Raw genomic sequence first — 21,853 nt, 5'->3', positions numbered from 1 at the left:
GACGCTATGGAGAGTTAAAAGAAGATCATCAAATGGCCGAAGGCAGACCATGGAAGCATCACAACATGAAGCTCTGTTTCCATTTTTGATATGTCTGGCTAGAATTAGTTTTCCCATTTCTTTTTCCCATGTTATTCAAATAGAAGTATATAAGCATATATTACATAGACTAGAAACTATACCAACCTTTTTTTTTAGTACGAAGTCATGTAAGATTTTATTCAGTAAGCAACAAAAAGATAACACACCCTAATCAGGTCGATAACAAAAGATATCTCTATGACTCTCCAAATTTAAAGAACTAGACTTAAAGTGTCAACAATGCACTCACATTTTTAGAACTGTTTATTGCACAAAGATTCAGTACTTAATGGCTGTGTTTGGTAGAGCTTATGAGCTCTGGTGATTATAAGTGAAGCCCATCAACACATTTGGTAAACAGACTTCTGCCTTCCAACTTCCAAAAGCCGGGGCTTTTTCAAGCTAAAATGAGAAGTAGCTCCTACCCTCTTTTTAGAAGCTACTTCTGCTTCTTAACGCAGGCACTATAGCGGCAAATTTATGAACATTTCAAAATACTAATGGGTACCCTTGGTGGTTTCAACTAATTACTACCCATCACATATCAAAGAGAAATACCATCAACTAGGCCAAACCCACTGCCGAGGGCGACCTCCCTCTCTCCGGGCAGTACTCCCCTAAAGACTTCATCCTCTCCCTCCCACCTTCGACCCCCGACAGCGGCCCTCCTCCTCCATCTTCAACTAGCTTTGTTCATTCTCTCTTCTTCTACCCATGGGCACCTCTGGGTTGGCTCTAATTTGTTTCAAAATTTGTTCAATTTCATTGCTATCGTGAATTATAGGGTTTTTACATTCCTAAAATGTTAATGTTATTCTTGTACTTAATTAGGAACGATGTGAATTTAAATAAGAAGTATTCAAGGGTTGAGCCGGATGAGGAAAACTCCAGGAGATGTTATAGTTGCTGAGAGGTATAAAAAGATAAAGCTTTAGAGTTTATTTTGGTTTTGTGTTTCGTATATTAAATGCTTTGTTGGGTTTGTTATTTTCTGGTGTGGGTTTAGAGTAAAATGGTAGGATTTCGATTAGTTTGTTTTGGTTACTGGATATAAAAATATGATTGTTGTTTTGTTGGAAACTAGTTGAAGTTTATTGCCAATGTGGAGGGGTGGTTATGATATTAGTTGATGAAGTCTTACGGCTCTCCTTGTAATGTATTAATTAGTTTAATTAGTTTTGAATCTTATTTAGTTGGTTTGAGTTCAATGGCTAATGTTGGTATTGAATTATAAGGCAGGAAATTTGCTGAGCAATTGTGCAAGTTTTGGCAATCTTCAAAGATGAGTTCTGTAAATGCTCTGGAACACTCCTACATTTAACCCCTAAACCACTCTTCCACTCTCTTTCTCTCTCTCCTCCACCACCACCGACGCTGTCATGGCTTCCTCTTCTCCCTCCAAGAAGGTAACAACACTACTTCTCAGTTCTTCTTCTTCTTGTGGATTTGTGCATGTGAGAGTCAGACTGATTCATTTAATATATGTGCAGGTTCTAGTTTCGATTGCCAACTGCACGGAGATGATGGAGGCTGTGATCGCCGTCAATGTTCTGCTCTGTGCCGGAGCTGACGTCACTGTCACTTATGTGGAGAAGCAGCTGAGGGTTGAGGCTTGTCACGGGGTTAAGATCATTGTTGATGCATTGGTTTCTGATTGTGGCCAGACCTCGTTTGATATCATCACTCTACCTGTGAGTAGCTCAGTCCTTTGTTTATGAATCATTTACTTGTACTTGTGTATTACATGTTTAAATTTGGAAGCTTTTGTTTGATTTTGCTTAAAAACTTGATACTCTTTAAAGATGTAAAACTAAGAACAGTGAGGTCCTGGAGATCCTGGTAAAAAAGCAGGCTGCTAATGGAAAGCCCTATGCTGCAATTTTTGCTTCACCTGTAGTGGCTTTTGGATCTTGGGGTGTGCTTAAAGGATTGAAAGTAAGTACTGTAAACCTCGATTAAGTGTTTTTTTATTTCCTAGACATCTCCAACATGAATAGAGTTAAATTTCAATAGTATCTTATGAGTTTCATTTCTTATCATTGCAATTTTCATAATTTAACTTGGTACAATCGTTCAAATCATACAATCACTCATCTACTCTGCTATACATTTCGTTGTGTATGTATTGAAGTCTCTAGTCTCAAAGGTCATACATATACTTTGCCTCAAGTCCAAAACTTTAGGGACTTGCTCTAACAACAAAGTACTGATTAATGTGATTTTTTTTTGTAATAAAACAAGTATATTGAACGTACCGATTAATGTTGATCTGGTCTTCCAGCATGCCATTAATGTTAAAAAATGATGAATATTGCTGATGAGTTCAAAATGGTTTTGCTTGCTTACACGTTTAGTGTTTGGAAGTAAGATTTTGACATATACATTTGAGCTTATAAGGGAAACAACACATGTGTCAACCCATCAATCAGTCTGGTTACTTCTGTCAATGCTTGCCAAGTTATGAAGGGAATCCATACCTACCTGAAGGTTGCCATGGTGAGTTTATTTTTTCAAAGAAAAAGTTTTAGATAAATTTGACATATGTGCGTAGTAGCTTATTTCTGTTTATATATTCTGAATTTTCAGATATTTATGAGTGCAAGAATACCAACATTGAAGTATACCCTGTTTGAGTTAGTTCTTTGAAGTAGTTGAATTTAATGTCATGCCCTCAACTGGTCTTCGACATGCAACTTGATATCCATCATTTATGGAGCAATTAGTAGCATCTGGTGCAACTGTTGTCGAATCAAGAGTGCAGCTAGATGGCAATTCTGTGACAAGTCGTGGACCTGGTACTACCATGGAGTTTTCTGTTGCACTTGTTGAGCAATTGTATTGAAAATACTAACCTTTGAATCAATATTCATTCATTATTCATTGCCTTTTTTTCTAGATAGAAATTATTAGCAACTGTTTGTACATGTGGTCTGATATGAAGTTAAAAGAGAATATCATATATGTGTTCTTATGGTGTTCGTTTTGGATAGGAATATGATCAATGTAAGTTTGTAACAATATTTCTTTCCAATTTTATCGAATGTCCCCGAGGGATTGTAACAATATTTCTGAATATATATATATTATATATATATTACAATATATTTACATGATATTACATTATTAACAAATAGTTGAGATACTCATTATTAATTATCTAAACCAAATTGTAATGTTAAGAATATATTTAATAAAAAGAATTTAAAACCATTCAATATTAATCATATGAAATACTATTTTACATCAAAATTTACTTGAAATTATATTACATGTCTAAATTAGTCATTTGATAAATTAAAAGCATAAGTCAGTTTGAGTTTACCAAACGTTTTATCACTGCTTCTGTCACTAACAACCATTTATAAAAGTCAGTTTACCAAACACTCAGCTACTTTACTTATCAACCACTTATTTCAAAAAATAAGTATAAGCCAACTTTTTAAATAAATTCAGCTGCACTAAACATAGCCAATATGATACCGAAGAAGTGGGCTTAGCCTACAGCGTCTAAACTTGATGTAAAACATAATAGGCCGTGGTCCTGGTGATTTATGAGTCTAGGATCATTTATAGATCATCTCTTTGCGATGTACGTTATTCTTAAGATAATCAACAAATGCACCAATGTAGTCTTGGTGCAGCTTGTGATCACCAAAAACTGCAGCAGCTTTCCTCGCATTGCTTCTCAGCGGCTCTCCTCCCTCTTCCACCATTGCGAGCCTCAGTGTTTTTGCTATTTCCTCTTTAGTAAAAGACCCGTCTTCGTTGCGCTTCACTTCGGCAGCCAGACCTTTCTCTACCAAAAGTCTTGCATTGACAGGCTGATCATACATGAAGGGTAATACAACAAGGCAATGCCCAAATTGTAGAGTCTCAATCACAGAACCCCATCCAGAATGGAACAAAGAGCCCCCAATAGATCGGTGCCCCAAGATTTCCATTTGGGGAACCCATCCAAAGCAAACAAGCCCTTTCTCTGATGTCCTGTCAAGAAAACCTGAAGGCAGAAAATCATCTACCTCATCACTGTTAGGAGTGCTAGCTGTATTGGGTTTTCTTAGTCCCCAAATGAATGGCAATTCTGAAAGTTCCAGCCCATGAGCTATCTCATGAACTTGTTCTTTGGTCAGCTTACACTCACTCCCAAACCCTACAAACACAACTGACCTGGGTTTGTGCTTATCAAGCCAATCAAACACTGACTCATCGGAGTTTGCCTCCTCTTTAGCCCTTTCCAGAGGTTGATCCGGAGGAAGCACACCAATGGGAATCACTGGCTTTCCAGTAATTTTCTTGTACACTTCCAAGTAGTCTCCTTCAATCTCACTGCACGTACGAATCGCCAAAACTTGACTTGCTGTTAAGACCTTGGCAAGCCTCGTCGCAAAACTCATCCCAGTACTATTTACTGTGAAAGACGACTTAATCCTTTTAATGGCTTCATACTCCTTCAATGCCACCAAAGAAGGAAAAGTGACCCATTCTGGTGGAGATGTCATGCTTTGTGGTGTTGGAAGAGCATAGTCTCTTGTTGCACCGGTGAGATATTCAGGAGGGCCAAAGAAAACACACGTTGCAGCACTGAAAACTGAGAAGAAGGCTAGTGGAACACCATACTCTTTGGCAATCTCGACTATCCAATGCGTAGCGAAATCGGCTATAATCCAATCCGGCATCTCATCTGCAATGAACTGCTTGACAGGTGCTTGGAGACTTTCATATGCGATCTGTAGGTTTTCGAATTTTTCAGTGGGTACATCAACACTTGCCTCGGCTCCTTGAGGCAAGAAGTCTGGTTCCAGAGGAGGAAATGAAATGGGGACTAGGTTTATGAAAGGCTGCAATTCAGATGGGATTTTGGGAAGCCTTTCAATATTTCTTGGGGTAGAAATGTAGGAGACATGAACTTTGGCTTTGGCCAAGGCTATGGAGAGTTGAAAGTAGGGCATCAAATGGCCAAAGCCAGACCATGGAAGCATCAAAACATGAAGCTCTTTACCCATTCTTAATTCGTTCGGTTGTTTGTATCTGGTTATGGCACACGAAATCTGCAAAAACTCCACACCACTAAATAGAGTTTGTGCTTGGTGTTGACCAATTACTCTGCTACTGGTCTTTCTAAACAAGAATTCAACTAAGAATCTTGCCAACAAACAATTCCAAAGAGTTGTTAGTGCTGCTAGTTTTTTCTTCTCACGGGCACTTTCTTGCTATATAGTTTTATTGCCACTCATTACTACGATTCCATCAATGGTAAAAAGGAGAGTCGAAGCATTTCAAGGACTATTAAGTTGAATAAGACGTACGGCTCAGTTTAATTTACTGGATAAATGTACCTATTTGTCCATCAAGCTAGTTTTGCGGAAGGTTGAACTTGAAGGGTTTTTTTATTTATTTATTTTTGATGCGCGCACTGCGTGAATAAGGGTGAACAAGGAAGACTGAATACCTAAGGTAACAGATCGAAGAGTCCCTGCGAGGCTACGACTGACATGCAGGTGAGCTGCCATTCTCACAGTTATATGGTTAAGAATGTTAGTTCAATCGTAACGATAATAACCAGAAAGATTCAATGATAACAAGACTTGAACTGTATTTTTATGGCCATGAAAGGACTACTTGATTGAGCACATATTAATATACTCGGAAAGATTCAATGATCACCAAGAGCACATATTAATTCAGTAGTTTGTTCACCACCTCCAGTAAACTACATGTCGATTGGTCACTAGTCACTACTAAACTCGTCATCTTTTTCTGCGTGAAGAAAAAGTTTTATATTTCTGGCGTGCTTCAGTTGGTATGAATTATGATGATAATTGGTACACCTCATATACTGTTGTACCTTATGACACATTGTGTTCATTAAGTGATTAAGACATTAACAGATTAACTAAGAAAATATCAGCGTTGACACTTTACCATGATTAAAGAAGACGAATCAACATCGAAGATAAATAATCTAACAGAAACTGATGCAATAACCCAGGAAGGCCAAAACCCGAAGATTTCTCAACAACTACTTCACTACTTGACATCTGTGCATAATTCTGTTCGTTATAGCAGCAGCCTATATAAGGCGGCATTGAGTGGGAAAAAAAATGATTCCAAGAAATTGAATAACTAATGGCCAACTAAGAAGCTCGAAACAAAAACACATGGAGGGATTTACAGACATTTTGACTCGCAAAGTGTGGAATGATCAGAAAGTCGGGTCTCTAACTTGTTTTAATAAGGTCTCAGGCGACGGACCCAGCCTTCAGTTTTGTGTTTTTCTGTTTCACAAAGAACGCCGATAGCAGACTTTTACTCCGAACAGGAACTCGCACAATCTGACGATTTTGGTTGTCAAATGACCTGGCCGCCCCCAATGGCCTGTATCCATCCACCGCATCCTGCAAGAGAAAAAAGTTTCATCAGCTTCTTACGTTCCTTCCCATCTCTTAAATCAAGGATCAAATATTGGGGGCATTGCATCTTGTACCCTATGTCCAGCAACGAATGGTTCAGAACCAGGAACTCGACCAGATAATTGCTGATGAGCTCCTGAGGATTTTGTAGTGGCAGTCCCCTCATTATCTACAATCATAAGAGCAGAACGATAAAGAGCTATTATTGTCAAGGACAATATTTTACAGCTAAAAAGCAAAATTTGATCATAAGATGATATAACACTCCAACACAGCATACCTAAAAGCTGGAAAACACCAGATGTATTTACAGATATTTTTGTGTCCGCAGTGCTGCATAAAAGAAATTTACAGAAATATAATCTTCTTAGATTATCATAAGCAAGAGATAAACAAATAGAAAAGGTATATGATTAACACTGAGACCATATGCTATAATTCCTTTTAATGATTACCTAGCCAGAGCCTGCGAAGCCCCCTTCAAGGTCGACTTTGTTTCTGAAGCTAAATGCCAGGAAAGAGTTTTTGACGCAGCAGCGCCTAAATGTTACACATCACAGCAACACCAAACTTAATACTCCATTAAAAGAACAGGAGTAATATGACTAATATCCACATTAAAAACTGAAAAAATTACCAGGACCAAACTGCACTTAGAAGGAAATATTCCCAACTGAGAAAAAAAAAACGTACTTGACGGTTGAACATGTGGTCGTGCTTGATAAGCATGTTGCCTAGTATCAGTCTGTACGTGTGGACTGAAATGTACCTTCTTATTAACAGAATCTACCAAAAAGCAGAAAAGAAGTATATAAATGTGCAAATATGGTTGTAATATGTTAAGTGCAACCATTAATTAATAACATTTGGCCTTACTGGGTAAAATGTAGTGCTTGTGATGCCTTGGGATGAATGACAACAGCTGCTGCTGCCTTGAACCTTCTTTATCCATGAATGTTTTGCATGTAAGAAGTTTCTGAGTATAAGAGATATATTTAATTTAGTTATAACCATTTCGTCCATTTGATACTCTTTCTATTCTAACATACATGAATGCAAACACTCACCTGGTTAAGGCAAGTTACTTTCAGGTCCATGGTTGAGACATCTAAGGTTTGTTGGTCAACAAGGTCAGTTAACTTGTAGGCGACAGTGCCAAGGTGATCAACAGCATTAACAAGGGCTCGTACAGCATAATCTTTCAGGTTATCCAGTACCCTATTACCAATTTTTTGAATTTAATTTCAGCACGGGGTATTAAATTTTAATCATTGTACACTTGAGAAAGAAATTACAAGGCAAGTGTAAAACATGCAGAAATGCACAACATGTTAAAAGATCTGTATTCTTGCCAATTTATTCCAGACGCCAAAAATGTTTAATTTCATAAGATTCCAGATCAAAAGCATAATGAGAAGGCCCGTGGCAGGTGAGTCTCCTACCTATATGCACTGTTGCATAGAAAAATTATGAACACTTTCCAGGCTATTTTGGGACTTTATCTTGCATAGAAACCAAGAAGACCACATTTGAAGAAATGTTATGATCCTGATGAATTTCAGCATCAAAGACTGTGTGTTCTCCTTTAAAGGTACAGATTACATCCCAGGTATATGAGTACATGAGTCGACATGAAAAATGTATACCAACTTTAATCATTTACATTATTTACTCGATTCCCCTTTCATCAAATTCCACTAAATCCACTCCAAACCCTAGTAAGCAGTCAGACCGTAAGTACATTACAAGTAGCATCTGCTACTGTACACTAACTACAGGGCACATCTTATAACAATTTGGCTTCAAAACATGCTTACTTGTCAAACAAACTAACTACTTCATATGCATCAAACAGAATCACATCAACCAGTGAAACAAAAATTCTTACATTTGTTTCTGCTCGCTATGTAGATACGACTTTTCACAATACTCCGCAGCAGAGTAAAGCTGAGGCCTCAAGTTCTTGAGCTCCTGAAATATAACACAACATAAGGATCCCACCGTCATAAAATCGCAACGAAACCAAGCAGCATGTTCCTATCAGTTAAATGAAAGCTATTAAGCCACAAAAGTAGCAGCAACACAACAAAGGCTTCGCTGAGGCACCGAGCAATCAAATACATATACCTAAAGTCCTAAAGCCAATTTAATGCCTCTATTTCAAATCATCAACCAAAATAAAGAGCATTACCTACACATCACTACGCAACTAAATGAACCTCAACTCCTATACAAATTTCAAGCCATTAATTACTACCAAGCACAACTTGAAATCGCAGAAATCGAATAATTCCGTAGCCAAAAATTTACCGAACAACGATCAAAATCAATCAAACTACGAAATGCATCAAGCAGAACGAATCAAATTGATCAAAAAAACGAAATACGTAACAGATCTAATGACAGACTCACAGCCTCATAGAAACACAAAATGTTGAATGGAAGATTCGAGAATCGGACCTGTAAGGCCTTGACGAAGCTCTTGCTGCGCTCCATGGAGACCTCGTCGAAGGTCATGGCGGGATTAAGCGGCCGGGATTGATCCAACTCCATTTCCGAGCGAACGAATATTACGGCGAAGATTAATCACTAGCGAATTGAAGAGAGTCCACAGAAGTCAAGCATATAATTACAGAGCAAAGTTAGATTTGGAGGTTGAGGATTTGGTGAGGGAGAGAGAGAGAGAGTGAGGTGGAAGCAATGCCGGGAATAATTATAATTTTTTGTTTTTAAGGGAGTGAAATTTAGGTGAGTGAAAATGACGGGGTACTTATTGCTGGGGGGTTACTGAGTTTGGCGGTGGTTTCATGATTGGATTGTACTCCCAGAAAATCAATTAACGGTTGTTGTTCAAAAAACAAAATCAATTAACGGCAACTATTAGCGGTAGGAACCGTAGGATGGTTCGGTCATGATTTGTTTTTGAGAGAAAATCTTTTTTTTTTAAGGTAAGGATCTAAATCACTTTCGATCAATTATTTGTTGTGGTATAGGATCTTGGTGGTAGACGGGTAGTAATCAAAATGGAATGATAGACATGATTGAGAGTTTGAGAGGAAGATGTTATATTGTAGCAAGCAAGGTACATTGTTATGTTTATGTATTTCCACGGAGTTTGAGATGTGATGATTAATGTTAAAGACATCATTTTTCTATTATTATTAAAGCTTATTATGTGACGATTGTGGATATTTTTTTTTCTCTTGAGTTGAAAGATTAGTCATATATTATTCGGTCAGTATAATCAAGATAAAGCATCACGAGGAACCGATACAAAGAGCTATTTTTTTTACCCCTAAAGTCAAGATAAATTAACCAATATGACCACGAGCTCCCTATATTTTCAAAACTGTTTATAGCACTTCATATAACAAGCCCAAATAAATATAGAAGAAATAGCAAAAGATAACCATACCAACTTGGATTTGCCATTAGATTCAAGAAAACCTAATCAAGCTCACATCCGATCTGGAACATAAAGACCCAGTCCAACTAGATCTACAATAAAAGGAGGACCCAACACATTCTAGAGTCTTAAGGCCGAACGGAGCCCAATCCAAACCAGCCCTCTTGACCCAACCCATAGGAGGTTGACGATGAAGTCAGTGGTTTGTGCGTTTGCCGCACGACGATAAGCACTTCAACGCCGCCATCCGCATCAGTTGAAGAGGACCGACATCAATTTTGTCTTCATCAACGAAGAAGCTTCTATCAGCAGCAGCAGCAGCAACACAAGCCACCGATAATTGGGTCCTCAAGCACGACTGGTAAATCCCAAGATCAAGACAGCCGTCCACATTCCAGCCACTGCAGCATTGTTGGTTTAACCCTGGTCGCTAATCCACAGTCCTTTCATTGCCAAAGACCGTCAACTCTTCCAACGCCACTGTCAACTAGTGTTGGAGGCAAGCGCAGACCAAATAACCGCACTGCCGCACCACAACCAGATTTTAAAAGGATTACAAATTCCGACCTGGAAAAAGAAGAGACAAACTGAATCACCCTTGAGGTTTCCAATATCATAGACCATAGAGAATACTGGGATTTGGCTCCATCGAGGATAGAGTACGGTGTAGAGATCAACAACCATTGGCTTCAACCCTATATGTATAGTTGGATATGAGAGATAAGAATCATTTGCTCAAGTACATAAATTTCTTGGGTTTAATCACTTGCCTGCCCTTTTGTAGCTCTAGTACGTACGTTGCTAACCTAACAAACTAAGCATTATTATTATGTAAGACCTAATTTTGTATTGCTGCGACGTTTAAAAAAAAAATAACCGATGTTGTTGTGCTATGAATTAATACAATTTCTATTGTGCAGATTTCGTTGCCTTGTAGAACTTATAATCAGGTGGCTCTTAGAGTCACAGACTATAGCCTATAAATCAGCGAAAATTCTATTGTAGATGTTTTGCAGTTTGATTGCAATCATTCTCCTTAATCTTCGTAATAACTACAAACTACAGTTGTTTCTTCGTTTTTCATAACAGTAAATTAACAAAATAGGCGCCATATGTAAAACACATAAAATAGTAAACATACGTTGTAATAATAAAAATCATGAATTTTACATCAGGTAGAACCCTAAATTAGGCCCACAAATCTGATGATCATTATTAAGCTACTGTTATATTTATCTCTTTATCATTCCTTTCATCTCTCTGGTGTACACTTTGATTCAACCGAGCCGCAGCGGGTACCCATATTTATCCCCAAGTAGGAGAAGATGCCGCTCCAGGGCATACACACTGCTTATAGACACAACTACACTGATCTGGATGAGCATAAAAAGTACAGTCTTCAGGTTTGTTACATACAAGAGTTGGAGGAGGTCCTATGAGCCCCCTAGCCTCTACAGCTAATTGTAAACCTGCCACAAGAGAGTTTCAAGTTATTAACTCTCGACTAAAGTCGAAGAGCACACGCACACCAAAATCAAGTTAGGAGAGACGAAATCTCTGATAATATTGTTGGTCGAAAAAATAGTTAGAATCTAGGCTATTAAAGAATAACTTTGGAGATAGAAGTATGAAGTATGGTTCAAAATTAGCTTCTTGCCTAAATTTCTACACACATAAGTTGACATGCATCAAGGAAGATTACAATATAATCGGGACTACGTTCTTCTGTTGAAGACTAATGTATAGTTTAGTAACTTTACTTATCAAGAGAAATTACGAAGAATAAAATCACAAAAGCGATTTGAATAGAAAAATAATTACTTCTATTGAATAAGCCAGCGTAGATGAACTGAAGAACTTCGGGTATCCGGAACGCTAATTATGTATATAGAGAAAATAAAAAAAATCATAATTAGCGTTCCAGATACACATAATTACTCTTTAACGAGGGCCGAGACAGACACGTAACAATTTTAGCTTCTCTTGTAGCAAGTCGGGACTTTTCTCACACTCACACGTGGATCTGCACCAGCCAATAAAATCCGAAACAGATTCTCACTCTTCCAAGAAAATCCAAACACAAAAAAAAAGGCATTTCATTTCCTCAGAAACCCAAAAAACTAGAAAAAAAAAAACCGAACATTTCAAATGGCTCTTATCTTTCCGTCGCCGGAAATCTCCAGAGTCTTTTCCAACCCTAATCGCAAGGGCTTCCGATTCCAGACGAGCAGTGAGAAATTCGAGTCGAGATACAGGTCCACGGTTAGGGTTTGCTCCGGGGTAAAGGACAGCGCTGCGAGGACGTCGGAGTTGGATCGGAATTTAAGGCCGTACGGGCAGTTCTCGGCTCCGCTGAAGCAGGGGTCGAAGCCGAGCAAGGACGACCAGGAGAAGCAGGAGTATTATGTGAATATGGGGTATGCAATTCGAACTCTCAGAGAGGAGTTTCCTGAGCTCTTCTTCAGAGAGCTCAGCCTTGATATTTACAGGTCCGATTTTATTCTAATTTTTGTTTTCTTATTTAGTTTTGGTTTAGAAATGTAATGAAGGAAGATGATTCTGTTTTTGTTTTTGTTATGTTTTGGTTAGGTGGAATTGGGATTGGAGAAGTGTATGAGAGCTAAGAAATTGTATGATTCTGCTAGAACCTTCTGGTGTGGCAGGTAGAGAGAAAAGGACATGCGGGGTATTAGGAAGTCATTGGTTCTTGATTTCTTGGTCCCTAAGGCCTTAGAAGTTGGGGCTCGGCTTATATTAGGGACACCCCCATGATGTTGAATGTGGATTTAATGAGGAATGTGAGGTTTTAGGTTGCTAGATAGTCTCCTATCACCAGGGACTTTGAAGTAGGTAGTTGTAGATTCAGCCAATACTATCGAAGCTATTGGACATTAAGTCGGTGATTGTGCTGCGCATGTGCTTGAGAGAGCCAGTACGTATTGATGTTTTGCTAATCAGTAGACTGGCCTCTGTGAGTAAATATGCAGCAACAATCTGGTGTTCATTTCCATGTACTTTGTTAATGTCAATCATGTCTTGTGTGTATCCTTATTATCAAGGTCCCCAAGCGTTTCCGTTTACAATATGCTAACACATCCTCTTGATTCTGTATAGGGATGATATCACGTTCAAAGATCCGATCAATACTTTTATGGGCATTTAGAATTACAAGTCGATATTGGCAGCACTACGTTTCCATGGCCAGATATTTTTCAAGGCGTTGTGGGTTGACGTCATTAGTGTATCACAGCCAATGGACAATGTCATAATGGTTCGCTGGACCATTCATGGCGTGCCACGAGTCCCTTGGGAAAGTCGCGGTCGATTTGATGGAACCTCCGAGTACAAACTTGACAAAAAAGGGAAGATCTATGAGCATCGTGTTGATAGTATTGCTCTGAATTCGCCTCCTAAGTTTCAGATGCTAGGGGTAGGCGATATTATGCAATCTCTTGGGTGCCCCTCCACGCCGAAGCCAACTTATTTTGAAACTTCATCATTGCCATCTTCAAAGAGAACTTGATGTTGTCTTGTTCTTTCAAAATTTTGGGGCATGTCGTGCACAGTTGAGTAGATCTCGAGCTAGAGCTGACATCTATTGCAACAGTTGAGTAGATCTCGAGCTAGAGCTGACATCTATTGCATGGATACAAAATTGGTTTTGATTGCAAAATGTTACCCGAGCTGATGAGGCTCTGCCAGACACTAGCATAGCGGATATCGAATGTACTGATCTGTTAAAACTACTCAGATGAACAGATTCCGAGTTCTGAGCTTCCAAGTACAAATGCTTGCATACCTTGTATAGTATGAGATAATTGCAGGTTTCCATGATCCTAGAACTCATTTCATTGTAATGTGATAATCAAAGAATGCACATGGTGAGTCACCACGGCCATGGAGACACATCACATTTGTTACTTCTGAAAATAAACGCTGAGCTTCGAACTTGGGAGTATTAACCCTCATCTAAATTCGTGCCATATTCAATTGTAATATGTTACAGTTCTGGGTTGCCTTCGGAAATGACCTCATAACATGCAGTACAACTAAAACTTAAGGCTCCTGAGACAATATGTACTATGTAGTTACGCACAGAACCAGCAAACCCAGTAGCATCCCAGGTGATCACCAAACAATATGAAGATATTTACTGCAGCCTTTACATGCTCAATATTGGAACGTTATATGACGATTTAGAGTCCCCATATATTATACAGAATCTCACAAAAGAATGCAAACCCTGGAAACCTCACTTGGCATATGCCATCGTAGACAAGGTCTGGTCTGATTGCAAGTCTGACAAAAAATCATCTAAAGCGAAAACTAAAAAAAAGGTCCAAACGTGAAATCTTAAGGTGTTTATTACAACATGTACATTGCAATTGGAAACAAGTCAAACAACTGAGAGAAAAATTGTGTTGATGAAGTTGAGGATTCACGTATTAAACCGAGTATTGAAGGGAACAAATTGACGCTTAAACAATAACAAGATATAATTGAATAAGCAAAACAAGTTGGCGTGCAAGCTTCTTTATTTTATCCAAATAAAAAGAGAGTTATAACATACGCACCTCCGTCAAATTAAGTTTCTCAATCGTACATACTATGTGATGACTGACGATCATTCCCACCTATAGCCTAATTGTAAATTTCATGTCTTTAGGGAAACCATTGTAGAAGAAGTTTAGTTGTTTAAATTGTAACTTCGTGGTTTGAATGGTAGTTTAATTCATAAAAACACAAGCCAATGTTAATTGCTCGATCACCGTACAACAGCCTCCCTGCCATAGTTCTCATGTCCAGTGGTGTTCCGCGCCGGTGAGGTTTGCCTCGTCGTCACCATGAGGCCGCCGGACGGGTGTTGATAATTTGGTGTCCTTTGATTTTATGGATTTGGGATTCTCGTGGGTTTGATTGTTTGATTTGGCTTTGTTTCTATTTTGATGCTTCTTCAGTTGTGTGGTGGTGGTTTGGCTTCAGGTGTGGCACTAGAGGATGCTTGTCTCTTCCTAGCAACGGAGGCGTTCCTCATCAGGGTAGTAGTGGTGTTGCTCTTGGGGTGCAGGATCTCTCGGTGGAGTTTTTTTTTTGTGCTTTTCGAGTCTCTTCTTCTCTTTCTGGTGGGGAGGCATGCGTCTTGTTTCTCTGGAACTGGCGGCATCTTCTGGATGGTCGGTGAGAGGACTGGTGCGGTGGTGGTGCGATGGTGGTTTATGTGCTCAGAGAAGTGGTGGTGGTGACATGGCTAGGTCAACTTTTGGGCTTAGGGTTTTGCTTTTCTGTGGCCCTTGTAGACTTCATGTTTTATGTTAGCTCTAGTTTATTTATTTTCTTTAATAATGCTCTTACCTTCGTGTGAGTGTAGTGTAGGGGGATTCGACCCTGTATTGTGTTTTAGTTTTGATTAGTAGATAGTGCCTACTAAGGGTGGCTTTGCATGATTCTTGAGCCTTGTGCTCTTAGCGGTCTTGATATTAAATGAATTCGTTTCGTTCCCTTAAAAAAATAGTAGTTTAATTTATGTGAAATGTCTCTCCGGCATTGCTTACAGCTGTTGATAGGGCTCGTCAACGGGTTGGGCTGGGCCCGGTCCGGCCCATGAGTAGCGGGCTTGGGCCAAGTCTTAGTAAATTTAAATGAGTAGCGAGCCGGGTATTTTCAAAAATATGAAGATCCAAGTCCGCCCATCTAAAGCGGGACTTGCGGGATTTTGTGGGCCGGGCCTTATGGGTTTGTATTAGAAAAAAAAAACATAATACTCTTATTTAAGGGTTTGGAACAATAAAAGAATTATTAGAAAACATTCTAAAAAAAGTCACAATAAATTCTAGTTTCGTAATATTGTCGATCGACACCGATATATGTGATCGTTATATATATATATATTTAGGGATCCTGTAAAAATTTCGTCTGTTTTGAACATGATTTGACTGTCCGTACCTACGGTCAACAAAAAAATATGTGTTTTTGACATATTAAAACTCTCATTGACCGAGACTTTGCCAAATGGGTTTTCTTGGTGCGACCACGCACGATCGGTGACAAAAAATAGGTGATTTCAGATATGCAAATGGTTTTCAATGTTCGCATCTTCGTAATAAGTCTTCTCTTATGGCATATTAGTGGTGTTTTTGGTTTACCGAAAATTATGACGGTCAAACGAGATCCGAATTGGATGAAATTTTTACAAGGTCACTAAATATATATACCAATCATATCGGTTGGTGTCGATTGATCCTGAGAATTTTCCTTCATATAGTCGCTTCAGAATGCGATAGTTTTATTATAAACATATTATAAAAGTTATGATACATTAGTTGACACGCGATCAACAACTCCAGTTCGAAATATAGTTGATCGACACTAGTAGATGTGATCATTATATATATTTATGGACCCCGTAAAAATTTTGTCTGTTTTGGACATGGTTTGACCGTTCGTACATACGGTCAACCTAAAAAAAGGCGTTTTGACATATTGAAACCCCATTGACCGGGGCTTTGTCAAATGAGTTTCCTCGTTGCCATCGCGCACGATAGATAACAAAAATTAGGTGATATGCATACGGCTTTCGTGTCTTTGTAATGTGTTCTCCCTTATGGCATATTAGTGGTGTTTTCAGTTCATTGGAAATTCTGACTGTCAAACGAGGTCTGAATTTGATGAAATTTTTACAGGGTCATTAAATAGAAGTACCGATCACATCGACTGGTGTCGATTAATCCCAATAAGTTTCCTTCATATAGTCACTTCATAATGCGATAGTTTTATTTTAAACCTAATATAAAGATTATGATACATTAGTAGACACTTCGGCGATCAACAATTCTGGTTTTAAATACGGTCGATCATCACCAACAGATATGATCGGTATATATATTTAAGGACCCAGTAAAAATTTCATCCATTTTGGACATAGTTTGATTGTCCGTAGCTACGGTCAACAAAAAAAAGGCGTTTTGACATATTAAAACCTCATTGACCGGGGCTTTGCTAAATGAGTTTGCTCGGTGCGACCGCACGATCGTTGATAAAAAGTAGTTTATTTCATATATGCAAACGGCTTTCGACGTTCGCATCCTGGTAATGGGTCCTCCCTTAGGGCATATTAGTGGTGTTTTCGATTTACCGGAAATTATGACGGTCATACGAGGTCCGAATTAGATGAAGTTTTAACAGAGTCCTTAAATATTAGTACCGATAACATCAGCTAGTGTCGATTGATCCCGAGAAGTTTACTTCATATATTTCATATAGTTGTTTCATAATACTATAATTTTATTTTAAATCTAGTATAAAGTTATAATATAAATAAATATAAAATTATAAATCTAGTATTATTAACATATATAATATTTTATGTATAATTATTAAAAAAAGACATATAATTGATATATGTATAATATATTATATGCATGTATAATATTTTATTTTTTAGCGGGGTTTTATGGGCTACCTTGCGGGCTTTTATGGGCTACATTGCAGGCTTTTGGCGAGCCGGGCCTTCAGACCGAGTTTCACACCTCTAAACTAAGTCCGGTCCTCTACTCACTGAAGTGGGATTTAGCGGGCCGGACCGAGTAAAAACACATCGGGCTTGCGGACATCCGCGTACTTTTTGAATCGGCGGGCTAAATGATGAGAACTAAATTTGACATATAGTACCATTGTCCATGAATGAAGCGACACATTGTGTTTTGTATTGTGAAATCCTATCCAGGAGACCACTAAATCCTAATCAGTCCTCCAATGTTGACCCATTTTTAGTCCTTTCCTTATCACGGCAGGATTTGATTGGGAATCAAATTACCGTGTTATCTTTTATGAAATTGATTTGTTTCGGGGTGTTACGTGGTGATACAATTTTACGTTGTGTGTCTCCAAATGTGTACAGCGAACAAGTGCATTAGTCCAGCGCTGCTTCTAGAGAAGTCCTGGTCCTCTCGCTCTCTCGCAAACAACGTCCTCTGAAGTGTTCTCTCAAACCCGCCTTCAAAGTCTCCGCACTCTCTGCGTCACCTTCCAAAATATCTTTGTTCTCTAGTCTTTGCTTTTCCAAAAGGATAATATATATACCAAGTTTATCTAGACAATAACACAACTATTGTTTTTGTCTTGAGGCATCTATTCGGTTGTATTTGTACAAGATATATACATGATTTGTGTGATATTTTGTTATCGAATGTCCCCGCAGGGACTGATTGATATATATAATATGAAATCCTCCCAGAAATATTTTAACACTCTTTGCATACACTAAATTAAACTGAATATTATACAGTTTAGTTTTTGTTTCTCTTCATCCAATATTTATAAAGATAAAACTAACATGAAATCAATTGTACGCTCAAATAACTAAAAGTAACAAAGTTTATGCAACCGTTGGAATGAGTCCAACCATAATCAGATTGAATTTGTATAAACACATGTTCTTTATGTACTTTTTAAATATATATGTATTATGTAATAACAACTAATAAATGCATTTTGTAGGTAATGTAACTTAGAATACTACATTGACTTCTTAAACTAAACTAAATGGGTTAGCTATATGGTATCTTGATCGAAATACAGTGAGAGGACTTTATGAGAAAATAGTCCACAGGTGAAAATGTGCGATGAAAACAAAAAATAGAACAAAAATTTGAAATTCCCCAAAAATATCAGATATTAATTAGTTAAATACAGCATCACACGTACAAAACAATGTATATAGAAAATAATACCGCATCACTTAGAGCTGGATCCACATGCCCATTTGTCTTTTCATCACGTGTCGCAATCTCATTGAACCAATCAAATACAATGGACGACGCGCTGTAAACAGCCTACCTCAACCGCCTTACTCTCCATATAAAACCTCTCCCTTCCACGTTCCACCTCTAAATTTAGAACAAAAAAAATCCAGAATATTATCATCCCCACCCAGAAATCGATTTCCCCGGATTTGAAAACAGATCCAGAAACCCAATTCAGAAAAAAAAAAAACCAGTCTCACAACCAAAGAAACAAACCCCACTTGGGAATACATCCCAATCTCAGGGTTTGTTTTCTGAAGGTTTCACTCTGTTTTTTTTTTTTTCTAAATTTTGATTTGTTGCGATTGATCAATAATGGAGGAGCAGAAGCGGAAGTACATAACCACAGAGGAGCTGAGTCTGCACAACAAGCCGGAGGATTTGTGGATCTCTATTCAGGGGAAGGCGTACAATGTCACCGACTGGGTGAAGGACCACCCGGGCGGCGGTGAGCCTCTTCTCAATTTGGCCGGGCAGGATGTGACGGATGCTTTCATTGCTTATCATCCCGGTACAGCCTGGAAGTACCTGGACAAATTCTTTACCGGGTACTACGTCAAAGATTTCGAAGTCTCCGATGTGTCGAGGGATTTCCGGAAGCTGTACTCGGAGTTTCTGAAGATGGGGCTTTTCGAGAAGAAGGGGCATGTGCAGCTTTACAATATGGCGAGCGTGGCGGTTATGTTGGGGTTGGTTGTGTACGGGGTGGTGAGATCCGAGAGTGCTTTGGTGCATATGGGGTGTGGGTTTTTGTTGGGTTTGCTTTGGATTATTGCGGCCTACATGGGTCATGATTCCGGGCATTATGTTGTGATGAAGAGCGAGTTTTGGAACAGCGTGACGCAGATTCTGGCGGGAAATTGCGTTACTGGGATCAGCATTGCTTGGTGGAAGTGGACTCATAATGCGCATCATATTGCTTGTAACAGTCTAGATTACGACCCTGATCTGCAGCACATTCCGGTGTTTGCGGTTTCGACGAGGTTTTTCAGTTCGCTGACCTCGGTGTTTTATGGGAGGGAGCTGACGTTTGATGCTGTGGCGAGGTTCTTGATTGGGTACCAGCATTTTACTTACTATCCGGTGATGATTTTCGGGAGGATTAATCTTTTTATACAGACGTTTTTGCTGCTGTTTTCGAAGAGGCCGGTGCCGCATAGGTTGAAGAACATTTTCGGGATTCTTGTGTTCTGGACTTGGTTTCCTTTGTTGGTTTCGTGCCTGCCGAATTGGGGAGAGAGGGTGATGTTTGTGCTGATTGCTTTCGCCGTCACGGCTCTGCAGCATGTTCAGTTTACATTGAATCATTTCTCTGGGGATACATATGTTGGGCCTCCAAAGGGGAATGATTGGTTTGAGAAGCAGACGGCTGGGACGATTGACATTTCGTGTTCGAGTTGGATGGATTGGTTGTTTGGTGGGTTGCAGTTTCAACTTGAGCACCATTTGTTCCCGAGGTTGCCTAGATGCCAGTTGAGGAAGGTTTCGCCTATCATTCAAGAGCTGTGCAAGAAGCACAAGTTGCCTTATAGGAGTTTGTCATTCTGGGATGCCAATGTGTCCACCATTAGGACGCTTAGGACTGCTGCCCTGCAGGCTAGGGACCTGACCAACCCTGTTCCGAAGAACTTGGTCTGGGAGGCTCTTAACACCCATGGCTGAGAGTTTTGCGTGTCGCCGAGGTATCTAATTATAGGATGAACAAAGTGATTATTATATCTCAGAAGTCTTTTGCAATTCGAAATTTGATGTTATGACATTTTTTTTGCTATATGTGATTCAAGTATGTTTCTCCATGTCTACTACACCTCTCTAGGAATTTATTAACTTTCCGCTGATTTGCATTTTTAAGTATTATAGAGGATGTATCTCTATTTTGTAAATCTTATTTGTTCTTCCTTGGTATTTCTTCTTCTGTGAAGTTTCCTAGATATTATTGAGAAGAAAAGCAATTCACAAACCATTTGGTTCCTTTTGTTTTATAAAATCTTTCATTACTTTGATTATGAATGCCGACCTGTATCTGTAGTTTGTGGGGAGCATCTAGTGTAACTATTATTCAGTAGCAACGTCTCTTTTGAAAAAGACCAAACAACTTCAAATTTCCTTCCAGAATGTTGCGACTAATTTAAACGAGAATCGGTGTGCTAGACTTTATGCAGACGACCATGCTTTTTTGCTCTGTGGTTTCCGAGAACATTTCTTTTGAACAAAGCAGAAACCAGCGGAAAATTCTAGCCTAGGCTGCTATATAGCGGCCTTTTCCTTCACACATTATCACACACACCCCGAAACCAGCAATGTTAGATATTTTACATCCATGCTGCTTTCTTGGAATGGCTAGGCGATGTCGCATTCGAGTTGCATTATATCTCATGAGTTCATTAAGTCATAGTTTCTTTGATAAACTGCGTTCGGTATGAGGAGATTGGAACTTGATGACTATTCACGAAAAATCGCTGTAGTATGATAAAGTCCAATAGAGTTGCTTTTCAATGCACTGTAGAAGATTGAGCCAACAGCTGATATTTTCATTATTCTGTTGAACTAGCAAGTATGACCTTTTTCAAAGTTGAGATATTCGGGTACGATGACTGTGTTTGTTGGAGCTGAACTTATAAAAAAAAATAGTTTATGTTGATTTCTGAAAATAAGTAGCTAATAAATAAAGTAGTTGATTGTTTGACTTATATACGTTTGGTTGTTAGTGGCAGAAGTAATGATAAATCGTTTGGTAAACTCAAATTGGCTTATGTTTTTAATTTGTCAAATGACCAATTTAAACATGTAAGATAATTTGTGGTCAATTTTTAGTTTGAGAGATTTTAAATACATACCCCAAATCTCTTAATACACACATATTTAATACACCACATATTTCAATTCTCATTCTAATATTTTTACTAAATACACCACATAAAAAACATAAAATACCCTTGAATTCAAAAATCACAAAATATGTAATTATTGGATATATAAGGCTACTTTTTACAGTGATTAGTGTATTAATATATATATATATATATATATATTAACATTGTATCGATGTTCATATCGATTCTTTTTTGTTCTTACGAATTATTATATATTGCAATTATTATTTTTTCAAATTCTTTAACTATAAAAATGATAAACAACATGAAGAATATATATAT

At 38.4% G+C, this 21,853-nt stretch overlaps 4 protein-coding genes across 4 annotated transcripts; 2 read left to right on the top strand and 2 right to left on the bottom strand.

Annotated features, from left to right (window-relative positions):
* Positions 1-3,607: 3,607 nt before the first annotated feature.
* Positions 3,608-5,107, bottom strand: LOC126803943 (soyasaponin III rhamnosyltransferase-like). The gene has a single exon (XM_050531681.1). The coding sequence runs from the start codon at positions 5,082-5,084 to the stop codon at positions 3,645-3,647; it is 1,440 nt and encodes a 479-aa protein (XP_050387638.1). The 5' UTR covers positions 5,085-5,107; the 3' UTR covers positions 3,608-3,644.
* A 990-nt stretch (positions 5,108-6,097) lies between these two features.
* On the bottom strand, positions 6,098-9,189 carry LOC126803964 (protein ABIL1). The gene is made up of 9 exons (XM_050531706.1): positions 8,952-9,189; positions 8,380-8,462; positions 7,559-7,709; positions 7,368-7,467; positions 7,185-7,277; positions 6,947-7,031; positions 6,772-6,824; positions 6,566-6,660; positions 6,098-6,476 (listed from the first exon to the last, which is right to left on the bottom strand). Exons 1-9 carry the CDS (start codon positions 9,042-9,044, stop codon positions 6,321-6,323), a joined length of 909 nt encoding a protein of 302 aa, XP_050387663.1. The 5' UTR covers positions 9,045-9,189; the 3' UTR covers positions 6,098-6,320.
* A 2,850-nt stretch (positions 9,190-12,039) lies between these two features.
* On the top strand, positions 12,040-13,913 carry LOC126803972 (uncharacterized). Its single transcript, XM_050531713.1, is given in 2 exon segments — positions 12,040-12,386; positions 13,012-13,913. Coding segments are annotated over 2 exon segments (750 nt in total). The 5' UTR covers positions 12,040-12,045; the 3' UTR covers positions 13,421-13,913.
* Positions 13,914-18,803: 4,890 nt separating this feature from the next.
* LOC126803946 (delta(8)-fatty-acid desaturase 1-like) lies at positions 18,804-20,598 on the top strand. Its single transcript, XM_050531684.1, has one exon. The coding sequence runs from the start codon at positions 19,014-19,016 to the stop codon at positions 20,358-20,360; it is 1,347 nt and encodes a 448-aa protein (XP_050387641.1). The 5' UTR covers positions 18,804-19,013; the 3' UTR covers positions 20,361-20,598.
* Positions 20,599-21,853: the final 1,255 nt, after the last annotated feature.

This window comes from Argentina anserina, chromosome 7 (genome assembly GCF_933775445.1).
Source record: "Argentina anserina chromosome 7, drPotAnse1.1, whole genome shotgun sequence".
Lineage (NCBI taxonomy): Eukaryota > Viridiplantae > Streptophyta > Magnoliopsida > Rosales > Rosaceae > Argentina > Argentina anserina.
Note: the sequence above shows the minus strand (reverse complement) of the source record. Positions and strands in the feature narration are given on the sequence as shown.

What these genes read in the sequence shown, in the direction of transcription:
- LOC126803943 (XM_050531681.1), bottom strand. Translation starts at nt 5,084, where the DNA reads ATGGGTAAAGAGCTTCATGTTTTGATGCTTCCATGGTCTGGCTTTGGC.
- LOC126803964 (XM_050531706.1), bottom strand. Translation starts at nt 9,044, where the DNA reads ATGGAGTTGGATCAATCCCGGCCGCTTAATCCCGCCATGACCTTCGAC. An exon ending in GCTTCGTCAAGGCCTTACAG is followed by an intron (nt 8,463 to 8,951) that starts GTCCGATTCTCG and finishes GTTATATTTCAG; the next exon opens with GAGCTCAAGAACTTGAGGCC. An exon ending in CATAGCGAGCAGAAACAAAT is followed by an intron (nt 7,710 to 8,379) that starts GTAAGAATTTTT and finishes AATTGGTAATAG; the next exon opens with GGTACTGGATAACCTGAAAG.
- LOC126803946 (XM_050531684.1), top strand. Translation starts at nt 19,014, where the DNA reads ATGGAGGAGCAGAAGCGGAAGTACATAACCACAGAGGAGCTGAGTCTG.